Source organism: Lissotriton helveticus, chromosome 7 (genome assembly GCF_964261635.1).
Source record: "Lissotriton helveticus chromosome 7, aLisHel1.1, whole genome shotgun sequence".
NCBI lineage: Eukaryota > Metazoa > Chordata > Amphibia > Caudata > Salamandridae > Lissotriton > Lissotriton helveticus.
The window spans coordinates 1,610,576,005-1,610,602,645 of NC_136068.1; the positions used below are offsets into that span (position 1 = coordinate 1,610,576,005).

Sequence of the window (26,641 nt, forward strand, 5' to 3'; positions counted from 1 at the left end):
ACAAGGTCGCAGGCAGCCAGCCTTTTAACAGAAATCCCCTTTATTGACATTGCAATTGCCCTCGGGAAATTTATAAAGGTGGCCCTGAGTGCACAGAGAACCAAGGAATAACATGTAGTACTGTATGAATTTTAGCCGACAGGTTTTAATTTTACAATCATAAGTTTTAAGGTAATTGGAATTTTTATTGGGATTTTGTATTTTGTACTTTGAATTTTGTATTTGTGATAATGATGTGTAGAACTGTTTTTAATGATCTAACTTTTAAAAATAGGTTTATGAATTTATTGTACATTCTCCATATTGCGTTATGATCACTGCATTGTTTAAAGACCAATGGTCATAATAAACATACATTTGACTTGACCTATGAGTAGCTATGCGCTATACAAGAAATCAATAATAATACAGTTTAGTACATTTCAGAGAAAAGTAACATCTTTAGATTTCAGGAAAGAGGAAGTCAATGCCTTCGACTGCCACCCGTCCTGGTTGCTTCTAACCTCCTCATTCCCCATTCTGCTTCTCTGCCCTCTCCATTTATGGCACAGACATCAAGTGCCCTGTTTAAAAATGACAAGTGGCTGATTTTTGCTGAAGACCTGGCTTTTCAATTCGTCGTCTTATGGGACCATCGTGACTGCCTGTACTCTGGCCCAGACTCAATATATGCCTACTCAGCGCCTGGATACCCTCATGGGAGACAAGCAGCGCTCTACAAAAAACTATCAGAGAGTGCCATGCTAGTTGTGTTCGTGGGAAGGGTAGGATCTAGTAAATGGTGGCTCTGGTTACTGCCTGCTTCTTATGTAGGCAGAGTTGTTGGTTACTAAATAAACTCGAAATTGGGGCACTGAAGATACGAAAACAGATCAAAGGTTAAGAGTAAGGAGTGTTTCTGCCTAGTGCAAGCTATCCAACAGGAAACAAATGATGGAAAACATTTAATTATTATTCAAGGAGATCTTTTATGTCATTTTTAAATAAATATTTTTAGGAGTTATTTGAATTTTAAAAAGTTATGTATGTGGTCTGTTGTATAACTTCATGCTTATGGTAGTGTGTTCATTCCAGAAAGAGACAAGTGAACAATACTATCTAATAAGTTAAATCTGCAGCATCCGATTTTATTTTAAAAAGTATGTTTAACAATGAAAACAGCATGAAAAATTACAACGAATCTATCCCAAAAGTAAGTATGGGGGAGACACCTGCAACAAGAGTATTAGTTGATGTCATAAACATATTTTGGGTCGCATTATAAGTACAACGAAGCAGTATTTCCAAAGGGGATACTGTTCCCCCACGCTTTGAGTTGTTCAGTGTTTCTGGGTCTGAAATCACCAGGTCCGGGAACAGTAGATAAGTATCTGCGGTCCAGAGTGCTGCTTGAGAGGAGCTGCAGGCATTGGCATAGACCAGCCTTCCCTCCCCCCTGCACCACCGGAAGGGGAATAGACAATGCTGTGCAGCCCACAAGTTGCTCCAGCCTGCTACCACCACCCCCTAACCCTCCGCATTCCCCCAAACCCATTTCACACCTACTTTGAGGAGCTGGTAAATGGGATTGTTGGGCCTGAACCAGGTTTGAGGTGTGGACTTGAACCTGGTGATACCGGGTCCACGTGCTTTCCCATTCGCAAGTGAATAACGCGTAATGTCAATCATTTGGTCTTAGGATACAGCTGGAATTGGAGTTCCTGGCCCCCTGTTAGCCCAGCAGCATATAATGTAGAACTTGTAATGATCCTGTTCTTTGCCTGCACAGGAATGTCTGGACGCGTTCACACATGCCGCGGAGAGTAACTTTGGCTGCCTGATGGCTGCAGGAAGGGTGGTGGTGGCGACGGAGAAATGGTGGCGGCTGGCAGCCCAGGAGGTGATGCTGTTGGCATGGCTGGTGGCTTCATTAGCTCTTCACTCATCTCGCGACTATCCGGTTTACCTACCACACGGCAGCCCAACGGTAAGGTTGCAAAGCCAAGGTACGGCCCTAGAGCTGTGTGCATACTTTAATGAGGGTGTAAATCGTAGCCTCTGTAAGCATGGGGGGATTAAATGTGGTCTAGTGGATGGTATTGGAACCTGAAGACCTGGCTCTTATCCCATCTTTTGTACATCTGCGATTCTAGTTAAATGTTTATGCTTTGTGCTTCACATTGTAAATATGTGTAGTCTAAGCATGTATGAAATGCACAGTCTACTGTCTAGAACTGCTCCACTTTCATTTTTATCCCTTCCTCCCAATGATTTCCTACATTCTAGGTTTCACTGCCATAAGATTTGATGTTTTTCTAAGTAAAGTTCCTCATGTTTGACAAATCCATTCTATAATGTTCTCTGTGAAGTGCTCAGCTGCTCCACTGTGCTTTGTCCGTGCTAAATCATGTAGCTAAAATGAAAATAATGATTAATGATTGCTAAATCACATTTTGAATGCGGTGTCTAGATCAGCTTTTCATGAGTTGAGGTGTGATACTATACTCATTATAAGCTCATGAGTGTGTCTGGCGAGCACAGACCATGTGTGGGATGCACCCCAGGACGTCAACCATTGGGCAGCTTCAGGATTACGTTACCAGGGGACATCTTGGCCAGTTGTAAGGATGCACCTCCGAAGACCCAGCATTCAAAGGAAACTGACTGCTGTAGTGTTCTGATCTTCGAGGGGGTAGCTGTTTGTGTCTTCCTCTCCCAGACCCTTGTGATTCTGCGTTTCCTTCTCCCCGACCCAGAATCCCCTTTCAGTTCGTCTCTGCTGATTCTGTGGTCTCTCTGCCCCTGTACCCTCATTCTCAATGGTCTTTATTACCTTGGCCGTGACTCCCTGTCTAGATGTCTATGTTCCAGTGAGAGTTAGTGCTTGCTTCTCTTTTGTGTGTACCGGTGCGTGCTGGTCAGTTATTGTGTCGAAGGAAACCGCATATGGTGTTCGTGAACGTGGGGGCAGTGGAAGGCCTGGTTCAAGGCCATCGATAACAATGCGTAAAGGTCGTGTGTGGTTATGAAGGCTGACACGAAGGAGAATCTTACCTCTCTTGAGTGCAGATTACCTACTGAGCGAGGAGTCGGACGACCAGCAGCAGTGAGGAAGCCTGCCGAGTGCTCCGTGAGCCCCGTGAGCCCCGCAGGTGTCCTCAATCAGCCCGCCGCAGGTCAGCATCGGTGCAGCAGTCGACATCGGAGCTCGGAGCTCACAGGAGCTTGAGCCAGGCAGCGATCTGCAGGCAGCGGGCGACACCGGCGAAATAGAGAAACGCCGGTCGGAGGCTGAGGTGAGGTGAGGCGGAGAGAGCTGAGCACGAGCTGAGCACGAACGTCCGTCGACAGCAGGGGCATGCTCTAGCTCGGTCCGGCAGCGATTTACGAGTCAGCCTTACCCCCCACCCGGTTCCCGAATCACCGCTGTACCACCCAGTCACCTCCGCTCCTCGGACTTCGGTGGACCTTGGTGGCATTTCCAGCACTGACGGCGGACTGCGAGAGGATTGCAGGGAGGTACGCCAACGACTCCATAACGTCCCTCGGCAACTGCCTGTAACTGTCTGGCAGTAGCGCGGAGTTGGGGGAGAGTTGGGGGTGTTGGGGACTTGGGGGAGAACAGAAGCAGGAGGACGCGAGTGGGAGAACGCTGAACAGCTGACGGCTCCGGTCCCCGCTCCCCTGCTCTCTAGCTGTTTCCCCGGTGGACGTCTTCCCTCCCTACCCACAGGCTAAGCACAGGCAGGAACAGGAGCCTAACACTCCTGGTTGGTGAATGCGGTTTGTCAAAAAAGGAGGACGAATTGACAGAAAAATAAAAATAAACACACAAACAAACAGAAAACAAACAAAACAGAGAACACAATTTTTAATAATCTGCAAAAAAATTAATAATAACAACGACCCTCTTCAAAAAAATCCACAGCCTCGCCTTAAGCAATAAAATTTTTTTAAAAAAAAGCAACCAAGTCGCAAGGTGGGCGGGCAACAACCCAATCATGAGATCCGGAAGAACAAGGGGGGATGAGTTAAAAGAGAAAAAATCACCATCTAACTCCAAAAAACCTAAAAAAGAAAGGGAGATGGAATCGGAAATAGAAACGGAGGTCACCAAGGCGTTGGTCATGGAGGACAACAGTACAGCATTAGGAACCGCGCAGGAAGGAATGTCACTTACGGAGCCGAGGCAAACAAACAGCGACAAGCAGTATGCGACGGAACTCGTAACACAGGGCATCGCAGTTACCTCCGGATTCGCAAACGCAAAATCAACTGTCAGCAAAAAAGTGGCTGAGACAGCCCCGCCTGTCACTAATGAAGGCGGCAAGAAGGGCATACCATTGGCACCCACAAGGCATTACTCATGCCCAAACATCAGCAAACGGGCATTGATCACCACCTTCCTAAAAGTGGCCACAAAAACAAAAACAGCTAAAAACAACCAGGAATGCGACGACCCTAAACAATCTAAATATTCTCAAGATACCAGTCTCCGCATCGACACCATTGACGGCCTAAGTGAAGCCGATACGAATATCCCCCACGATAAGTGCATCAAGAGCTACATCAACGAAAAAGCAGAACTTTGGGCAACAGGACCAGATCTGGATCACGCATTAAAAGGCGAAGCCCATGGCCCCCAAATTCCAAAAATCATACCCCTCCCAGTAGGTGGTCACTCCCACAAAGTCAATGCCATAGAAGCAGAAATACACCATCAGCCGCTTATCTTAGAACCATAGTCGAAGGGGCAACAACAACTGTCACCGAGCCATAACGGTCTTTACGGTAACAAAGAAGCCATCTCAATACATCAGATAAGCACGGGCATTCTAAGCCCTTTCGGAACTATACACATGCCGTCGCCGGCCCTACTCACAGACGACCCTGTTATAGCCAAAACCAACAAGCATTATCTACCGGATTCCGTTCATCGAAGTAGTAGAAAATCACTGCCCTCAAGGCAACATGATGACTCATTTCTTAGTTTAAAAAATCTCAAAAATTCTCCCACGGTGCCGCAGTCGCAAAATAGGGAGAAAGAATACGAAATTCCAGCCTCTCTGGACTTCTTGCCTCTCGAGCATACACCTTCATCGGTACAGGCAGCCAGCTCACCACCCTCAGCAGTCTGGCCCCATTTGTTAAACACTTTGGACACCATCGGTAAAGCCATGACTTATCACGCAGACAAGTTAGATACCCAAGTTGGCCTGTTAAACATACTAGCTCCCTACGTTCAGGGGGTGGAACAAAAGCTGCAAAACCTTAATGAAATGATAGAGCGGGTGCAGCAAGATCGAGAAACAAGCTACCTAACAAGCCACTGCACGCAAATAATAGATCAACTAGCCGTAGTCCCAAACTTAATGTCCGAACTACTGGGGGTCGCCAGGGACACCTCAGCACAGATTAAACCACCAACTAAGAAATTCAAAGAAGCCCAGCAGGAAATGGATCAGGTTTATCCAAGTCCCCCAAAAGAGCACAATGTAAAAGCAGGGGGGCTTAACAGTGCTCCAACACCGGAAAGCACAGAAACATTACAATTAAAAACCGTTTCGGACAATATAGTTGTCTCGATCAGTCCATCAGTTGATCATCGCAACGAGACACTTGCAAAAGAAGCAAATATTAAAGCTCCTCTATCGAAGCGGGAGAGGAAACGACTAAGAAAGGCTAGAAAGGGAAAACAAACAAGACATGCACCAAGCGTAACTGGTACCGCAACGGAGCTAAATGTTACCCAAAGTGAAGACGACACATCAATAACAAACACAGAGAAAGCAAGCCTAGTGGTCGAGACAACCCCACCCACCAATAAGCTTACCACCTCAACAATTCAAAAGCAACCAAAAACGGAACATTTGCAGCCAGCAAACGTATACAGCATATTCAAACCCGCAGAAAGGGAAGTGAATCGGCATATAACACATCCACCTAGATGACCAACTTGATAAAGGTGCTACCGACCTCTGTCAACAACTATCATCCCTTCTACTCCACATTAAATCCAATGACCCTACCCACGAAAAGGGTCACTTATTAGACCCTATCTTTGCCAATTGGGAAGGCATTGAAGTAAAAACGCCTGTTCCCATTCCTTGGTCCGACCACCTGATAGTACCGTTCAGTATTACGATTGTCACTGGAAATAGTCGTAAATGTACTAACTCTAAATATATGAGCCGGAACTGGCGGGCTTTTTCCACATCCAAATTCCAGGCTGAATTGACTAAAGGCGGTAGACTTGGAGGTGAAGATGCTGATACGTTATCAGATAGACTAGAAAGCCGCATCAATGATGCCTTAGATCAAACTGCCCCTCTCTGTCAGAAAAAATTCGGCAGTAGACCCCAGAAATCTGCCCCTTGGTTTAGTGATGAGTTACGCTTAGCGAAGTCACAATGCAAGAAATTGGAAAGACAGTGGCGGGTAGCTTACCTTGACCTAGCTAAAGAGAGTTATTTAAATAAACGGAGAGAATATCATAATTCCATCAGACGTGCTAAAACTATTTACTTTGCAGGCAGGATAGGAGAGGCCAAGAATTCAACCAAAGAGCTGTTTAGAATCTATAAGGAGATTTCCTTTTGCAACTCAGCTGTCGACCCTTCACTGGTCTCGGAGGAATCTTGCAACCGGATTGGCGCTTTCTTTTCGAACAAAGTGGCTACCATCTATTCCTCCTTTACAGGGGGGGGGGAAAAAGGGATCTGAGTTGAGGGAAAACACATCAGAGGCTGATGGTGTCAGCAGACTGGACCATTTCTTTACTCCCTCCCCGGACAGGCTCCAACAGATATGCCGTACCATTAAGTCTGGGTCTCCTCGTGATCCGGCGGCACCTAAACTTCTTGCAGAAAGCATTGAGACTCTTGAACCATATATTAGGGAGGTTCTCGATGTATCTTTTAACTCCTACACTGTACCCAAAACCTGGAAACAGGCTGTTGTCCTCCCTCTTCAAAAAAAACCGAATCTTAGTTGGGACCGGATGGACAACCTGCGTCCCATCTCACTCCTTCCCTATCTGGCCAAGGTGGCGGAAAAGGTAGTGAACCTCCAGCTTATGGCATTTGTTGAGCAAGCCAATCTATTACATCCTACTCAATTTGGCTTCCGGTCCCGCCACTCCACGGAGTCTGCGCTGCTGATGGCCACGGAGACCATCAGACAAGGAGTAGATGAGGGCCAAACCATGGCCCTCATTCTTCTAGACCTAAGCGCAGCGTTTGACACTGTAGCACATTACACTCTGCTGCAGTGTCTAAACAAAGGCGGTATAACGGGTTCAGCACTGAGATGGATTCAATCGTTCCTCACTGGTCGGAGCTTTCAGGTTAGACAGGGTGAACATTACTCCCGGATGTTCAATCTTGACCAGGGGGTACCTCAGGGCTCGGCCCTGAGCCCCACCCTGTTTAACCTGTATGTCTCCCCAGTGGCCACCATAGTTGAAGGCTATGGAATCCAGCTAGTGTCATATGCGGATGACACACAACTGGCCATCTCACTGTCACGGGCGCCGGACGTTGCGGCGATCAGCTTCAGTGCCTGCATGCAGGAGCTTGCATCCTGGATGTCTGACAACTGCCTGAGGCTGAATGGGTCCAAAACTGAGGTGCTCGTGGTAGGGGGTGGTCCGAGTGTGTGGTCATCGACATGGTGGCCGGCCTGCCTAGGAACGACCCCAGTGCCTTGTCAACAGGCAAAAAATCTTGGGGTTATGTTTGACTCTGCCCTCACATTTGCTCCCCAGATAGACCGGGTCACCGGGATGTGCTTTGGTATCCTAAAGAGTATACGTAAGATCCTGGATATACTTCCGGTCGGTGCCAGACAGACTCTTGTGCACGCCTTGGTTACATCAAGATTGGATTATTCCAACCTTCTCTATCTGGGTATAACAGCTAAAAGCCTTAACCGCCTCCAGGTACTACAAAATGCCACAGCACGGCTGGTGTTGAGGCTCCCAAAAAGAACTGCTTCTAGAGCGGCTCTAAAAACCCTCCATTGGCTTCCGGTGAGGGAGAGGATAACTTTTAAAGCACTATGCGTATGCCACCGTATCATCAACGGCAAAGCACCTATCCCTCTTTCTACCCTCTTCACTCCCTATAGTCCTGGACGCAGGCTTAGATCCTCTGACACCGGGCTACTCGCTGTCCCTAAAATTAAGAAAACCTGAATGGGTGGCAGATCCTTCAGGTTACTGGCGGTGAAGAGATGGAACATGCTTCCGAGGGAGTTACGCCTCGAACCCTCCGAAGTAAAATTCCGCAGAGCGCTGAAAACTTATCTCTTCTGCTCAGCAGTGGTATAGCCTCCCTGTCATGTCTTCTCACCTTCTCTCCTAGCGCGGGGACACGCCGGTGTGCGTAATGCCATGCGCTTTATAAAATTCCAAAATAAATAAATAACACCTCAGCCCACTCAAACCCTAAAAAAAAAACTACCAGACGCAACACGATAGAATCTGTTAAAACCAGCTTAAATGACGCAATTTGGCCCAATGAGGGAGACAGCAAGGACGGGAGTACCGCCGACAAAACATACAGGATCCACAGGGAAAGCAGTGTCCCAATCACTGCAATGAACAATGATATACCTCCTCTAAACACTACATGCAACACTCAGAATCTTCGCCCAATCACCGCGGGACAACCCTCAGAGGGAAAAGAACTTAAAAAAAGCCATCACACCGAGCTGGTCTCCTCCGACAGCAATAACTTCTACAACAACAAGCTGCATTTCATCCCTCACTTCGAATTGAGGGGTACCCATGATATCCTTAACAGAAGCGTAATATTAAAACTGCCTAAAGCACTCCCGTCCCTGCGTCACATCGAGACGGGCAATCTTGAAAGCGTTGAATTTAGTCCAAATCCTGACCCATCTGGTCGAGAAATCACTATAGTAAGCTTTACTGATAATTCCATCACAGAGCAAATCTGGCAGCAGCAGGTCTCATTTGCTAAATGGGGTATAGAATTAAAAAAAACAACCCCCACCCGCTATCCAACCCCACTTCAACAACTAAAGTCATCAGAGAGCTTGTTGAGAGGCGCGAAAGGCCCAGAACACCAAAGCCCAAGTATTGGCAAAGATCAAGAGGGGAGGAAAATTACCATAACCTTCGTTCATCCGGAAGCAGGAAAACACACAGGGCAAAGGAAACAGAACCCAGCCGGAACCCGCCAATGTACGGCATGAACAAACTCATCCAAAGCTAAAACAACAGACCACGGGTGTAATATTTGCTCTTGGAACGTAAACGGCCTGAGCTCAAAACTTGAAGATCCGGACTTCATGGAATTCCTCAATCAACACGATTTAATCCTCTTTCAAGAGACATGGCAAACAAATCCTTCACCAATAGTAGGATACAAAGAATATCTTAACCCGGCCCAGAAAGACTCGAAATATGGAAGAGCTAAAGGAGGGCTTTCAATCTATGTCTCGACCCACATCTCTTGGCAGGCCACGGAAGTAGATTTAGATACAACATGGATGCTATGTATCAAATTAACAGCTCCTACCTTCTACAGTTTATTAATACTGAATATATACATCCACCCATCATCCAAACAAAAGAGATTGAATATCGATACCCTAGCAGCAACATTGGATACATTAAAACTGGCTCACCCACACTCCAACATTATTTTATCAGGAGATTTTAACATGAAATTACTAAATCTCAGGAAAGATAGTCCAACAGGCCACGTTCCATCTAGCAAACAAGGTGATACACATGGTAACAGATGCGCTTCCCTGTTGGCAGAACGAACATTGGGCGTGTTAAACGGACAAGTGACATCAGAGAGCCACCCAGCATATACCCGGGTAACGCCGAAAACATGCTCCATCATTGATTATACATTAACAGACCTAGACCTTCTCCCACACATCACTAACTTTGAAATAAAAGATAGGTCAGAAAGCGACCACCATCCTCAAACCTTCACTTTACTCCTAAATACGGCCGACCCAGTAAAAGGAAAAGTGATGTCCCAACTCACAAAATGTTACAATCTGAGACGTTTAATTTGGAAAAAGGAAAATATTGGTGACATCATGGCCACATGTATAACCCTTTCGGAGAGTTTTAAAGTCAGTCCATCATGCATAAAGGCTTGGGAAATCTTTGCTTAAGACCTAAACAAAGAATTCTCAAAAAATGGCCGCAAACCAGGCAGACCAGAAGGGGTAGGATGGCTCACCAAAAGTTTAAGAAAAAAAAAATCAATTGAATATACATCTAAGGCATTTGCGAACTCGAGGCCCAGAATCCACTCAGGACATTCTCTCACTAATATCAAAATCAAGAAAAGACCTCAAAAGACACTCCAAGGTAGCCAAGAAAGCCTTCAGAGAAGAACTCTGGGCAAAACTCCTCCATGCCAGCAACCAAAAAGACTCTAAGCTCTTCTGGGATTTAATTAACCAGCTATCGAACGGCAAGAACAGGCATTTCAACTCTGACGTAATGGAGGACACCTGGAAAGCACACATCGAGCAAACATATAATGACATCCTACCCTCAGGAGCCACAAATCAGGAAATCCCCATTGCAGCAATAGCTTACGATACACCTAAGATTGAACTGCCAGAACCACTTCTGCAGATCTCCCAAGAACGGGTCCTTAAAACCATAAAAAACTTAAGGCCTGAGGGAGCTCCAGGACCTAACGGATTGCCTAATGCATTATTCCGGCATGACCCCTCATTCTGGTCTGACATCCTCACTTCATTATTCACACACGCACTATCGTCAGATACGGTTCCAGACTCCTGGAGAGGAAGCATCCTAAATCCCATATATAAATCTGGTCCACGTTCAGACCCCGCCAACTACAGATTGATCGCACTCATCGATGTTGAAGCCAAGATTTACACCTCAAACCTGCTGACAGATCTAGAAGACTGGGTGAGCTATTCAAGCTTGATGCCAAAGACACAAACAGGATTCCGGCCTGGAATGGGCACCCTTACCAACATCTCTGTGGTCACACTCCTAGCCAATCAAGCCATGGCCAAATCCCGCTCCCTCTACGCCTGCTTTATTGACCTTAAAGCAGCATTTGATAAAGTACAGAGGGCAAAGCTATGGGCCAAAATGCAAAGCTTGGGGGCACCAACAAAACTTTTGGAGGCAATTATCAACCTTTACTCGGATACATGGGTCCAAATAAAAAAAGGAGACGGGCGCAGCATAACAAGTAAGATCCAAACTAAAAATGGGCTGAAACAGGGGTGCGTGCTGGCCCCTTGCCTCTTCAACATCTACACCGCCGACCTCGAGAAATACCTTCAACGAGTCCAAACTGACCCCCCAAAACTGGGCAAAACACTAATCACTAGCCTTCAATACGCAGATGATATCGTCCTTCTATCACAAACACCGATAGGTCTTCAACGATCAATGACTCAATTAGGAGCCTACACCATTGTATCCCAATTAACAATTAATCTCAAGAAAACTAAGGTGCTGTGCTTCTCAAAACCACATAAAAAAGGGTCAAAAGGCAAATTCATCTGGAACCTGGGTGACAAACCAATAACCCAGGTGGAATCTTACAAATATCTAGGGTTTCAACTTGATCAAAATCTTAACTTCAAACATAAGCTGAATCAAGTGAGAACGAAAGCAAAACAACTTCTCTACGCATTTAAAATTTTACACAGGAAATTACAAGGCTGCTCAACAGGGCATCTGCAGAAGGTAATCGCAGCAAAATTCATACCAACTATATCATACGGGTCAGAAATAATGCATACAATAGACGCAGCCGCCCTTAACCAAGCCCAATCAAGCTTTTTCAAGAGGTTGTTCACAATTCCCCAGCACATTGCTCAAGCCCAGATTCGACTGGAATACGGGCTAAAAAAACCGAAACCAGCCAGACAAGGGGCGGTTGTCAAATACTATTGGTGGATGAGGCAAGCAGAAGATAACACATTAGCCCACTCCTGCTGGGAAGAAATCGAAAAGCAAGCGAGGCTAAATAATTCCATCGCCACGGTCCTAAAAGGTTCACTTAAGGACTTACACCTCGAAGGGGCATGGCACACAAATACTTCTTTCTCTGGTTTCAAAAAGGCAGTAAACAGCGCAACCAAACAAATTTCACAGCTAATGGACAAAACTGCATTCTCAAAGAAAAAACACGCTTGGGCAGTGATTCGGTCTTATCAGTTGCTTAAACCACAACCATACTTGTTAGAACATTTCTCACAACACAAAAAGCATTATCTGACTATGTTACGGTTGGGGTCATTCCCCAGGAAGAACCTAACCCCAAAATGGAAACAAGTATGGTTAACAAAAGAATGCCGGCTGTGTGAACAAGAAGAAGAGAGCCTCTTACATCTCCTATGCATCTGCCCCACACTTCTAGAAATTCGGAAAAGGGTCCTCCGCAAGTTGCTGATAAAAAATCAGCTACGGACATGCAGAGCTGCAGTCATACAATGTCTTTGAGGCCACTCCATAGAACTTTCTTGCAAAGCCATTATGCTTTGGAAAATGGCAGCCAAAGAATTAGACAACAAACAAGAATGAACTGGAGCGGTTCCGAAAAGACTGCTTGGACCCTTGTTCTTCTCCTGCACCAACATTATTTCTGGGCCCCTTGTGTACAGTACCGCCTCTCACTGTTCAAAATTTCATTTTAATATGAAAGTTATATCTAATGTATTATCTATGGATGATTATCCAGGTCATGACAGCATTGTTTTTTCATTTTCTTAGCACCTTTTTAACCTTCAATTATTTATCTAATTATGCATTTTTGCTTTTTTTAACATGTTTGTATCATTGAACTTCTTCCACTCTTTTATGATTTTTAACGAGATCAAATAAAAGTATTTCTGACTGACTGACTGGCTGACATGTTAGCAGCGTGACGCACTGCAGCGGGCGGATACATAGTTGAGGATGAAGTGTGGTAGTGGAGTTTTTCTGCGGGAGGCTTGAGTGGGCAGGAGGTTGTTTGGACTGATGATCCATGCGTGTGTACTGCAGGTTTGAGGTTTATGGGAGAAGAGTGTGGAAACGGGTACGTGGTCTCTATACAGTGCCTACATATCTCCATTCCCTCCTTTTAAAACAGAGGCTAGTATCTAAATCCGGTGTCCGCAAGACAGTATAGCCTTTACACAAGCCAAGAATTATCATGTCGATAAAAATTAAAAGCTGTGAATTCTAAATGTTACGATAAATCTTATCAATTCAGGGTGTGGTAAACACGTAGAGAAGGATTTTTTTTAAAGCGAGCTAGGTTTGTGATTCAAGGAGATACTGTAAATTTGACTATGGAGACGTGATGGCTAATGACCCAATTAGGACGAGCTTTTTATATATAATTGGTATAAATTTATGTTGGTAAAGAGTTTCTGTAACAACAGAGATCACATGTTTTTAAACCTTTTATTTAATCATTTATATTATAAAGAAGGATCAAATATACATTAGTAGAATACAAGCAGTATTCCAGTTCTTGTTCTTTTCAACTCTATACGTTTCACAATAGCGCGAATCTCTGGGGAAATGTAGGGTGAGGCTTAGTCCAAACAAATACTTATCTATTTAAACAAGAACATGGCAATGCCAGTCGATCTATCAGTATGTATTACATGCGCTGGATTAAAACCTACCTAGTCAATAAGGGCATCAACATTTGTCGACATAGCAATGCATGTTCTTAGTTCGGGTCCTGTTCCTGAAAAGATGAAGGCATTCATTTGTGGATAACGTTTCTAAATGTATCATACCAAGGTGCATCCTTTTAGCTAATATGTTCTTCAAATGCAGTCCTGCCAAGCGTCACGCAACAGGCGTGACGCTCACGCATGTCAGTGCGGTGATCCGCATCACCGCACTGAAATGCATTGTCACGCATTTTCCAGGCTGTGCCAGGGCGCTCCTGTGCCCCGGCTCTCAACCTCTCTCTGCTGTTCTGAGAGAGGTTCTGCTCAGCCCGAGTGCCTAGAAAGTTAATCCGACTGCAGCTCTCAGCTCTGTAGTGGCTGAGAGCGGCGCGCTACAATGTATCAGTCTCTGCCAGGAGCTGCCAGGCTGCTGTCCGACTCTGCCCTGGAAAGTAGAATGCGCAAATGGTGCAGCAGCGCCGGCCCGCGGCTACTAGTCTCACTCCTCAACACAGTCTGCAGGGGGGCGGGCTGCCCTCTCAGTGAGTGGATTACTGCAGCTCAGAGCTGTCAATCACCGCTGCGGCCTCTGTCTGACAGCAATGCTGCTGCTTGCACCAGTCAGACCTCCTGTGCTGTGTTGGCTAAATACGTATAACGCTGGCCGCCGGCGAATTGTTATTTTCCGATCCACTGCCTGGCCGAAGGAGAGCTATGCTTAGGGTGCCGCTGGCAGGCTCATCATTTAGTGCTACAACAAAATGTATCTTATTTATGAGATGATTCCCCGCCCGGCGCTGTGCGGCCGTCAGACACCATGACTCCAGGGCTGGGACCAGTCAGGTTTTTTGATTCAAGTGGCCGGATATAGATGTGTCTGGGACGTCACGTCCTACTGCCAGAGTGCAGTGGGAAGTTTGAGAGGAAGGCCAACGCGCCGTGGGGCCTCACTGGTTTGCGGGTGGTGCTCGGCTATCTCGGAGCTGCTGTCTGCTTGCAGGGGCCCCCATGCTGTGGCCTTCTGATGGCTGCCGCCGCCGCATGCTGTGAATGGGATTTTGCCGAGCCCGAAAGAGGAAGAGTGCAGTGGAGTGAACGACGTGGGACTCAGTGTCTCCTACCCCGCCCCGCATGCCCCCTATCTCCTTGCTGTGCTAATATTTTTCACTCTCTTCAAAATGTGCCCTGGGTAAGTAGTGATGAAAAAATCAAAGCTGTGTATTAATTATTTACCGTACGAGCCAAGTTAATCTGAAAACTAACGAAAAGGTATAAGAGGAGTTGACCTCCTGGCCCCAAGGGAAGGGTTCCAGTTCTAGGAATAGGATTAATCATTTTTTTCTCAATATTCTTTCGGCTGGGGAAATGGAATATTATGCGCCAGGTCTGAAGTGTTCATTTTTCGTAGTATGCCGTTTTACAATTTGTTTGAGTTAATGTCAGTCACAGCCTGAGTAGGAGTGATCTGTCACAATAACTGAACAGTAAGGTTCGTGCATTAACGCGCGGCCAGGCTCATCAGAACTCACAACAGGGACAGTCAGCCAGCACTAAGGCTGGCGGAATTTTGAAAGGAAATGATTACAGTGGGGGAGGGAATGGGGGGAGTTGGAATCATCACGGCCTGAGCTGGCACTAGTGCTGCTGTGTCCGATGTCAGGCTGCATCCCATTTTTTCCTCTCACTCTCTCCTACTCACCACGGTTTGCCCCACACAGATTTTCTTGTGCCTTGAGAAGACACAGGGCCTCAGAATTCGAGGACTCACTCCTCTCCGGCCCTGTGTGCTGGCAATCATTGTTTCCTGTCAGCACACAATATGCTGGTCCCTCAGGTAAAACGGTAAGGCCCCCACTCGGGCTCTTCTCCTGCCACGCCTGGGGATCTTCAGTGGACTCTTTCTAAGTCCTTGCCGCTGTGTCCTCACGTTACCCCACGCTCAAACCATCACCAAGAACGCACAGAAATTCAGCTCTGCATTTACCCGGTGCCCCTCACTGTACCTGTACCTGTACATTCTGATCCTAATCTTTCTGGCTGCAGTCTTAGTTACATACAATTTTTTAGGAGTCACGTTGTGGAGCGATCCCTCATTTGGTGACATAAGTTGAAGTCACACAGCGTTTACTAAATGGTTTTAATTGGCCCGCACCAGTTCAGGCAAATACTGAATTCACAAACCTGAACTGAAATCCATGGACCACAACAGTCAAAGGTGCATATCCAATTCCGTCAGTTGCAGTTCAGTTGATACTAAGCTAAGGGAGCAGTGTGAGCATGTTTTAATGAAATGGAGGTAGTGCACCAGTGTAAAGGTTGGCGTGACTTGCAGTGCTTCTGGTCAGTGGTGACGGACCCGACCAGTCGTCCCACAATAACATATTACTTTCAGCAGGGTCATCAGCACAGCTTTGTCTAGATTTCTGTGAGAGCCCTGCTGTGGTGTGATCTGTGCAGAGGATATGTTGTAATTATTTTTGGTGTCACTGAGTCGAGGGGTCGTTGTTATAAAAAATAATGCTGCCTGCTGTGAGTGACCTGTGTACCTCAGCTTATTAGTGCTACTAACTTGTTGCCCAATCACTGTCCGTGCCTGTCTGCAGCGGCGTTCACAAGTCAGCTGTGTTGACTCTTAATTTTAAATTTAGGCAGCTCATCTGTCACTCCCCCTCTGTGCCTGCAGCCTGGGTGTCCCCCTTATGAGCATGGGAGGCATGGTAGGGCGGAGAGAGTGCTTCAGAACTCAAGGAGGGCTGGAGGTGCCGGGGATCATTGGTGTTAGGTGCTTAGAAGCAGAGCACCTCACACATTTACACCTGTAGTACGAGGCAGCACCTGCTTTCTGTGCCTACAACCCGGGTGTCCCCTTAGGATTGTGAGGCATAGTACGGCGAACTCAGGGAGGCAGAAGGTCCTGTGGGGTCGGTGAAGGGAAGTGCTTAGAAGCAAAACACCTCGCACATTCACACCTAAGTGCCGTTCTATTTCTGGTGCTTTACAGCAGTTTTAAGATCTTAGAGTTTTCATTCCTCAAATGAGTGCAATATCTGATATATGTATGTATGTTTTCCTCGTCTTCATGGCTTCCTTTTGCTCGCGAGAAGTGTCACTCATAGTCGTTGAAATGTCACTCATAATTTTACTGAAATTATACAAATGTCACACATAGCAATCTGAAACCTTGGCAGCTATGCAAATGCTTGTGGTACTTTGCTACTAATTCCGTCTTGTGTGTAAACGGGTTTATGCACAGGACGGAATTTAATGAGCCACTCATAATTAGGCACTAAAATGTTCTTTTTCCTAAATGTTATTTAGTTACTTACTCTGTAGGTGCACTATGTCTGCAATAATCTAAATAGTTTATACCTTCGTGTGCTGGAATTTTACTTTGCTAGATTGGCGACAAGTTTCTTTTGTAGCTCAGACTGTTAATTGCTAGCAGGTCAAGGTGCCGGAACTGACGCACCTCGTTCTTTATCCGAGCCGTTCATTTCCGGCACTTCATTGTCAGCACTGGCCCTAGTACCAGTTCACCACACGGTGGTGCTGTCTGTCTAATTTTGAGATTAGCACAACATTAGTTAACAAATCAGTATATATTGAAAATGAATGATACTGCAGCCCACTTCGTTCTTACCCCGTTGGGGCCTTAGAATCGTCTGAATTGTCCCACTTGTAGGAGTGCGATGGTTAGTTGTTGTGCTGGTTCTGCCATTGGCAGCGCTGGGAGGGGCAGTGGCATCCGGAGATGGGCACTGGCCGACATTTTATATCCGCCATTAAGGACATCGCTGATTTTCACTCTGACTTGTCTTAGGTCCATCTCGGTGCTGTGAGCGGAACTGCTTGCTCTCTGCTGCTGACTTTGCATGAACATGTCTCTGAAGTGAGAGAGCTAAATAAAACTCTTGAATTTAAGTCCGAACTAATGACGAAACTGAATAGCCGCACAAGACTGTCCTCTTTGTTGTATTTTGGCGCCACCTACTGGGGTACATTATAATTGTGCATTTAATATGCTTACAGTTCTCTTAAGAATTCCTGGAAGTGAATGATAGCTGCCTTTTGGCAGGGTCGGACTGGCTTAAAGGGCTATCAGACAGTGCCCGATGAGCTGGTCTGAGCTGGGCATGTTTTAGCGCTGGGTGGGCCTGTTTTCCCTGTTGATTTCCCTGATTTTACCACTAATATTTGCTACAGTAAATACAAATGCATTAGGTCTCCTATACCTTGCACAATAACTGGACAGCGAGTCTTTACAAGTTTACAACTGGTCTGGTTATGAAATGCTTGCCCCTTTCTTAGCTAGCTGGATCGCTAATGGGGGGCACTTTTTTTAATCGCCAGAGCCGATATTTTTTATCCAACTTCAACCCCTGAATGTTGCTGAGATGTGTGCACAATTATAGTGCAGAAAAATAGTGATGCTTCTGTACATCTGTGCTGTGCACACAAACACGACTAAGCGAGTCCTGGAAGCACAACTCCATGTTCTGCACGTCGGTGGTGTGCACACAATTTAATGGAGTTTTTACCTTTGACGCTCTTCATCTACTAGCGTAGTATTAGACTGTCATTTTTCGGGCTTACATATGACTTTATTAATACTATCAGTCGTTTATTTAGTTAAGATTTGTGTTGTATTATTTCCCTGTAGTATTCAAACATGCAATTCAAACCTCCACCACTACCTTGGATATGGTGGAAGGACGAGTTTACCACATACATGTTTGCCACAGAAGGTGATAAAATGTCGACTGCTGGGATAAATATCATGTAACTTTGGCTATTTTACTCAGAAAATGGCACGGGGCATTAGGTAACACCTTATTACAAGAAACTATGGCTATGGGTAAGGCTATTAAGCATACAGCTTTATGGGTTCAATCAGTTAATGAAGAAAAGAATGAGAGTGTGAAACCACGAAGTATGTAGCATAACCATTTCCTTATCCAAAGAAGAGTTAAACGTCAAAAAGATTGGAACTAAGTGTTAACGAAGGTGAAAGTTACAGCCACGTTGCCTTGTAAAGAACTGCCTTGCAGTAGGAAAGAAAAGTAAGAACTGTGCTAACTTTTCCAGGATTTGTAGGGACATAAAAACCTATACTCCAGATGCAGAATATTTTGTGTTTGTGAGAGTAACAAGAACAGAACATCAGACAACTTGACTTACAGTGAATGTGACAAAGAAAGTGTATTTGCTTTGGCTGTAAAAGACAAAAAGAGGAAAGAGGTACTGAAGAAAGAACTACCCAAAGAACAACCCAAGTGTCAAGTTAGAATCTTGGACCAAGAATTGACCTTAATGGCTGACTTTGAGCTTCCATGGACCATAATTGCAAAATAAAAATGTATTGAGAAATTTAAGGGTGTACTTGAGATGTTCGATGCGCAATAATCTAAAATATGACCCAAAGCATTTGAAGGAGACACTGTTGATATAATAAGATTTTGAAGAGTTTATTTAAAGACAGAGACCACAATGTAAAATCGTATGTTGCTGAAAAATGGATAGATGTGTTATGAGCATATGACCAGAGGGACCTGCGTATTAAATGTAACCCATGGGCAGAGGAACAATTATTGGTAGTCAGGCCAACTTTTGATGCTGACACAACCATGGAAATATTTCAAAAACCATTTTACAATCAATTTGGTAGAATGAAAAACTTCTCACGTGGAATACTATTGAAGAAGGAGCTAAACCTGCGAGCACGTACCTCCTGAGGAGTACCTAATAATGTAAGGGAAGAACTGAGGGATATTCTTGATCAGCTTGTAAATTATGGCATTATTGATGACATAGAATCATCTGAATAAGTATCTTGATTGTACTGGCTAAGAAGCTAACAATTCGCTCAAACTATGTGTTGGTCTAAGTGCATTCAATGCTAACATAATAGTGAACAGCCACCCACTCCCAAATATCATTGAACATTTAGCCACATTAGAAGGTAAATCAGTATTCAGCCGTAGATCTTAGGATGGTGTTGAAAAGAACCACTCAAATGCACATGGGGTGATAAACTGTTGTTTTCCTTCATGCCCAAAGAATTGGAGTAGCTGCCTCAGCTCTCTAGTCACTCACCTCTACCATTCTTCTTCAAAACCCAAATTTCAAACATTTTCGCATGGACACACAAGTCAAAAGACATACTATATCTCCCTTTTTTTAGTGAGACTAACTCATCAAAAGTAATATATAAACAAGAGGAAGAACTGAGACAAAAATAGGCCACTACATTGAATAAGAGAGATGTTCAATAATATGTGCACAAGATGTACTGGAAGGAAGAACCCGGCATTGGACACAAAAAGCAACCACTGGGAAGACAGAAATAAAACATAATGTTTCTTCCATGCAGGTGTAATTCTGCACCATTTCCCAACAAGGGGCATCCGTCCATCAGTGGTTGTGGACTTTGTAGTAGGAACACTCAAAGTCAAGAGAAGGGTTTGAACAGCTGGAGATGGGAAAATCCCTCGAACGATCAGACCTTTCAGCATTGTTGTGACAAATATCTTTGGAAACTGGAAGGAACAGGTGCCATTGAGTATTTATTCCGCTGCTTCCCTCAGCTCAGGTAGTCATCCCCGAAACCTATCCTATAGGCGAATTGACCTCCGGTAACTTTGCACTTATGCTGGCCAACTTTGCTGTTAATCTGATGTAGCGTACACCAGGTCTACTCCAAATAAACATAAGAGGGTTGTGATAAATCCTGCTGGTTAAATGGGTGCTCCAAAGGTAGCTTTAGAACTTCTGGATTGCCTGTGAACAGGTTAGCATTCACTTCTCAATAACAAAGTAGGGGGTTTCAGCTTTTTCCGTAACACACAGGATGCAAAATCAACAGTGTGTTCCCATTTTACTCATGTCTGCACAACAACAGCCCATAAATATCTTTTACTTGCATTAGCACTAATACAAGACAGGTAACCAGTAACAGATGGATGTAAGAGGGGGATTTTCAAGAAATCATTTTTGATGCATGAGAATGCATCCTTCTGCTCTTCACCCCGGGAAATCTTTTTCTTTTTTTCTTTCTTTCTTAAGTAAAGTAACTCTGTGATCGATTCAGCCACAGTGGCGAAGTTTGGTAGATATAGCTCATAAAATTCACAATGTCCTCCAAAGAACATGCCTTCTACTGGGTTTGCTGGAAAAGGAGCCTCTTTATTGGCCTAAACTGAGCCCTGCCTTGGACTGACACCATCTGCACTAATGTCCCAAATATTCAAACTGTCTCCATCCAAATATTCATCTTTCACACCACAGTCATAAATCCCTCACTCTCTGCCTTCCCAAAAGAAAATTGACTATGTTTGTGCTCTTGCCGGTTCTTCCAAACTTTAAGAACATCATCATCCACTTCCCCAGCATCTTCTCTATCACAGTGTGAAAAAGAATGGCTGTCGGAACCAAACCAAACCAAATACCATTTTCTTTATATTGAAAGACTCCATCTGGAATGACAAATGCTGTTAAGTGACACAATGAGGCTGCAAGAGCATATAGGATATACCCTGACTGGAGGTCCAGTCGACTGAAAACAGTGGCACTCTCTAACTTGACCATTAGATCATTGATTCTGCATAGCCAGCGAGAATCCACCCAAAAAACCTTGTTCAGCGCTCTGAGGTCCATGCATACATTCAATTCTTTGTTTTGTTTTCTGACTACCAGGGTAAAGCCAAATGGAAAATTCCACTAGTTCAATGGCACCGGGCAGAGCGTGCAAGGTAGACCCTGTTTTACTCAGTGGAAAATTCCTCATGCTGTGCTTAACAGGAATTGAGCCCTCTTTGAGTTTATTCTCTAATTCAAACTCTTCCATGGGCTTAATTCATCTTTAAAAAAATCCTGATCTTCCTGTGTATCATCATCATCATTAGCACTAACTCAAACTTTTTTTCACAGGAACATAAAATTTCACTCAGGTTACAAGTCTTTTTTGCGGCTGCATAAAATTTGAAGGACCCCCCACATGTATTGAAGATCCACTACACGCTTGACTGTTAGTTTGCAAAGAAATTGATCAAAAATGTCTTCTTGTGATCTATTTTTCCTGATGAGGAAATAGCATAGTTCTAAATTGCACAGAATGGTTCTTTGGAAACTTTTATATTTATTTTAATTTCTTCCCGTGAGGAATCGAATGTACTGGCAGCATTAATAGCTTAAGTCAACGGTGGGAGTGTGCGTCGGACGGCTAGGGGCCGTCCAATCTGCGCACGCGTCAAATTCCGCCGCACCGCAGCGGAATTTGGGCTGCGGCAAAGAGGTTAAACTAGAGTAATTTCTACTACATTATCTTACTATGACCTCGCACAACTAACTGATCCTTAATCATCTGGTCTGTGAATTTTTCAAATTGGCAGATGGAAGCTAGAATTCTAAGAGCTATAACATGGTTCTTAACAGATTCATCAAACTGCTGTTACCTTGAAACAAATTGAAGCATCCGACTGCAATACTTTTTTGTGAACTGAAACATTCCTCCGGGCATTGAACAGCCTCTGGAAGTTCACCCAACTCTTTTCCCTCAACAGTAGTAGAAGCTGAGATGGAATGGAATGAGATTTGTAAAATGCTCTAAACCTGAAGGTGGCAAGGCGCTAGTGCAAGTAAAGAAACAACCAAAGGAGACCAAGGAACTGCACTCACTGAAGAAAAATGAGCCAGGTTTTAAGTTGCTTGCAAAACACTGTACAGACTCTAGAGCCGCAATATGCACAGATAAAGTGTGCCATAATTTAGTTGCTGCCACCGAGAAGGAGCGGCCACCCTACCTGACTTAGGGGGATATGGGAACCGTCGCCTTCCTGAGAGGATGATCTAAGCAGTCTTTTAGGAGTGTACCACTGGAAGGCTGTTCTAAAAGGTCCAGGATCATGCAAAGAGCTTTATATCTACCACCCGCTTTCTAAATGGCTGCCCTTTCTCAGCAAGAGATATTTCGACACATTCAGGAGAAGGCGGGCTGCCACATCCTGAATGACCTACAGTCTGTTCAGCGAGGACTTGTTGATGTTCAGATATAAAGCATTATAATAGTCTAAGTGTGATTCAATTAAGGTGATGACCACTGCAACTCAAAGTTCAGAAGGGATAAGAGCAAAGATTTTCTTCAAGGTTCTAAAGGTGAAGAAACAGGAGCTCGTAGTCCTGCTGATCTGAGAGTCTAAAGTGAGAGTAATCAAAAATGACTCCCACGTTTTTTTGCAGATGCAACCGGAGATGATACAAGACATCTTGAGGATGTGCTGACCCTCTCGTCCAAGACTATGTTCAAGAATAAACTTTCTCCTTTCTGCTCTGAATCGTTGTGCATCTATTGCTCCCAGATAACTAATGGGGGGGGGGGGGGGGAGTTCCTGGAGTGTGGAAGGACAGATTGATTGAATGGCACCGTAGGGGGAGAACATTCAATTGATTGTAAGTGAAAAATACATGGGTAGCAGCCTTTTGAAAAATCAGGTTAATATATATTGAAATATTACGGAAAGCAAGTGCCTGTATATACAATTACTAAAGAATTGACGTACTGCAGTACAAAAAACAAAGTTAAATGGCATGCTTATATAGGAGCGCACCATACTAAGGGGTTGAACTAGAAAACAGCCCACTAACGTACACACAGCAACACAGGAGCCCTCTAGTGGCTTGTCCCTTTCTCAATGCAAGTTTAGAGATTGTATTTAGATTCAAAGAAGAGCTAAGTACCAGCTCAGAGGTGTTAACTATAAATATTCAAAGCTGTTGACACTTTAGTGAAAGCAATTAATGGGGCTTCTCCCTGTGAAATACATGTATGCATCTTTCTGGGCTTTCTAGTACGAAAAAAAAGAGAGAGGATAAATGAACAAGCATTTACAATGCAATGGTTTCGCCTTTGGAAAAGTTAGAGCTATCCTAATAAAATATTTGTTTCCTTCACACTGCAGAATTAAAACAAAAACTTGTTTCTCAAATGCTGAATTAATTTTGAAATATGTGTACAAGTGATTTACAATCAATTTAATTGTATATTAGAAGGAAACTGAAGTCCTATAGCCTTACATTTCACAAAGCATAACAGTTCACTTTACTTTTCTTTCTCTGACTGCGCAGTCAGAGTATTTTGTAAACACGATCTCGATGGATAAAATAAAGAGTAATTTGTAAGTAGATATAAGCTGATATCTGGCAGTCTTTGAAGCCATAGCAAATGTAACAAGACTTAAAGGTACCTTTATTGCTCATTCACTTTCTGGATTTAACGAACACCTGTTCTTTTGCAGCTGGAGTATCTCCCCAGACTTGGCCAGCAGTCCCTAATAAAAGTTGGCGCTTATAAAATCTGCCATAGCAAGTGGGCGAGTTGATTTTTCGAGGCCTGGCCATTGGGATAATCGGCTTGCCATAAATCTTCTGTTCGATCAAGTACAACATGTCCCTTAAGTATGTGTAGCATACATACCAGCATTTGGCAGTAGGAAAGAGGGAAGATTATGAAAACTAAATCGGGGAAATGTATTTTGCCCACGAACTTACATTGAAGTGGAGTCATTTTATAGAAACAGAAAAGTAAAAGAAAAGAAAAATCAGGTCTTTAGCCTGAGTAAGACTGCATATTGTAGGCAGTGGTCCTGTTGGGCAGCCCATGACACGCTCCTCCTGCCATACGTGCAACTCTTAGGTACTCCGGGCTTTTAGCTACCAGCACTTTGCATTCTGGGTCTTGTAGTTTAAAAGCGATTCCTCTTACGCCGCAAAGAAGGCGTTGAGGGATAAAAAACAGAAGAAGATGGGGCAGTGTGGTAATACAATCGGGCTTCTCTATTTGAAAAAAAGAAAAGCGTGCCGTATGTACCCTTTTCAACATACGCGTTAGTACTTCAAGTGCACACACTATACAGTTTATAGTAAGGCTATTAAAAAACTAGAAATCGTGGTGAAATATAACGTCCAGCATGTATTTACCCATACCTAACCCTACCTAATCGATATGTGAACCTCATAGGTAATTTGATTTTTCCCTTTTCTTCAAGGATATAACGCAAAATCGAAAACAACGAGTCCAAAAGAAAAAGCAGTCAATGAAACCGGAGACAAACAAGAGCAGTCATAAATCCCAAATACCAAGAATGAGTGAAGGCAACGGTGGAAACAGAGGATACTCTTACCTCTACTCGTTCGGTCCGCTCCCTCATGGAAAGCGGAGGGCGACGCTAACCCCCTACATCAGTCTATGGACCGCTGCGATTGAAGCACGGAGGAGTTTCCAGAAAGTAGCGAGCAGAGTCCCTTTCCTTTTCTGGGGAAAAGAGGGCAGCAGCAGTGCTCGCGCTCGCACTGTGGCAGGGAGGCGCACTGAGGGCATGTTGAGCGTGCTGTCTAACTAGCAGAGGAAGGTAGAGGAGGGGAGCGGTACAACTCAGCACAGCACAACCGGGGGAGTTCTTGTCGGGAAACTGGCCCGGACGGCGGGAGGGGGCGGGAGGGGGCGGGAGAGGACACGAACGGCGGGAGGAGGGCGGGAGAGGACACGGACGGCGGGAGGGGGGCGGGAGAGGACACGGACGGCGGGAGGGGGCGGGAGGGGGCGGGAGAAGACACGGACGGCGGGAGGGGGCGGGAGAGGACACGGACGGCGGGAAACGTGCAAAGGACAGCGAGGGGGGGGGGCGGAAAGGCACACGGAGGGGGCGGGAATGGACAGCGCATCTGAATTCACTTTCAGTGAAAGGGGAGGGAACGGGAAAAAACGTAACTCCGCCCTGGGAAAAAATCTCGGGAACGCCCCCGAATCTGGTCCGGCCTTGACGGACAGATCCGGCACTCAATGGCTAGCCTCCATTTATGGAGCTAGCCAATGAGAGCCGGGGGACGTTCCCGAAGTGCTTATTGTCAACATAGGATTTCACCTGCGCTGAAAAGCTGCGCAGAGCGCAGCCTTCGGCAGGCGAAACCCAAAAAGCACCAAATTATCTGACATATTAGCTCCACTTCCCCGATGGTCCATTTTCCAGGTTTCAGTTGCTTGGCTTATCTTTGTGCCACTGTTCACATCTACAGGAAGAAGGTAAGGACTCCTAGCCCTGCAGCTTAATTTAAAACAGACAAAACAACAGGCTTGGAAAACTGGGTATCTAAGGGTTCGGCAGGAGCAGTGCCTGGGCAGAGACACATTATCAGATGAGAAAAGACACAATAGCCTTACTTACATCAATAGGACCTCAGGGGGACAAGTGTCAAAACCTGTGCATGAGGCCCCCGCCACTTTTAGGTGCACCACCACCGTCTGGCCCTAGTTTGGTCCACACTGAAGCAAGGACTTGGGTCCTGGAAGGGAAGCACTCAAGAGCCACCACCCTCGGGGACCCGCAAGTCCGAAATTGCTTGTCGGCACTGAAGCTTAGAAGTCAACGCTGCCATCAAAGCTGAAACCACCCGTTGGCGTGGAAAAATCAGTTGGCCATCAACAGCTGACTCCGAGAAAAGATCTATCCTCGAAAACCAGCAACAGGAGCTAGATGAAAGGCAGTGGCATATCATCACCATCCGTCCACCCACAGGTTAGATCTCAGCAAAGACTTTGCCTCAGAATCACAGGCTCGCCTTCGAAGATGCTCCATCTTCGGACACTCCACTGCCATACAAAAGGCCTTAGGACACTTCTGTCGCACCTACTCCTCTCCTGGCAAGGTATTTTCTGGGAGTAGACAACAACTTGGCAGACCTGCTCAGTAGGTTGTGTCAACAAGTTCTTGAGTGGGAACTCCACCAACTCCTTTACTTTTGCCAGTCGGACGCCCTAGACTCAGACATTTTCACGTGTGAAAACGCAAAATGCCCAAACTTTGCCACAGGTTCCAAGTCCATGGGCAATATTCGGTGGATGAACTGGTCAGGGATTTGTTCGTATGCTTTTCCTCATCTCCTACTTCTGCCATACGTAGCCAGGAAGCTGAGGCAAGCATGCCTCACCTTTAGCCTGGTGACTCACACATGG

At 45.1% G+C, this 26,641-nt stretch overlaps 1 protein-coding gene across 3 annotated transcripts in view; it reads left to right on the plus strand.

The window, feature by feature from the left end:
* Positions 1-26,641, plus strand: part of FUZ (fuzzy planar cell polarity protein) — a 158,837-nt gene that overhangs the window by 64,350 nt on the left and 67,846 nt on the right. For all 3 annotated transcript variants that reach the window (XM_078655249.1, XM_078655247.1, XM_078655248.1), the window contains exon 6: positions 1,769-1,966. In XM_078655249.1, coding sequence (XP_078511375.1) covers positions 1,769-1,966 — 198 coding nt within the window. The remainder of the gene's footprint in view (positions 1-1,768; positions 1,967-26,641) is intronic.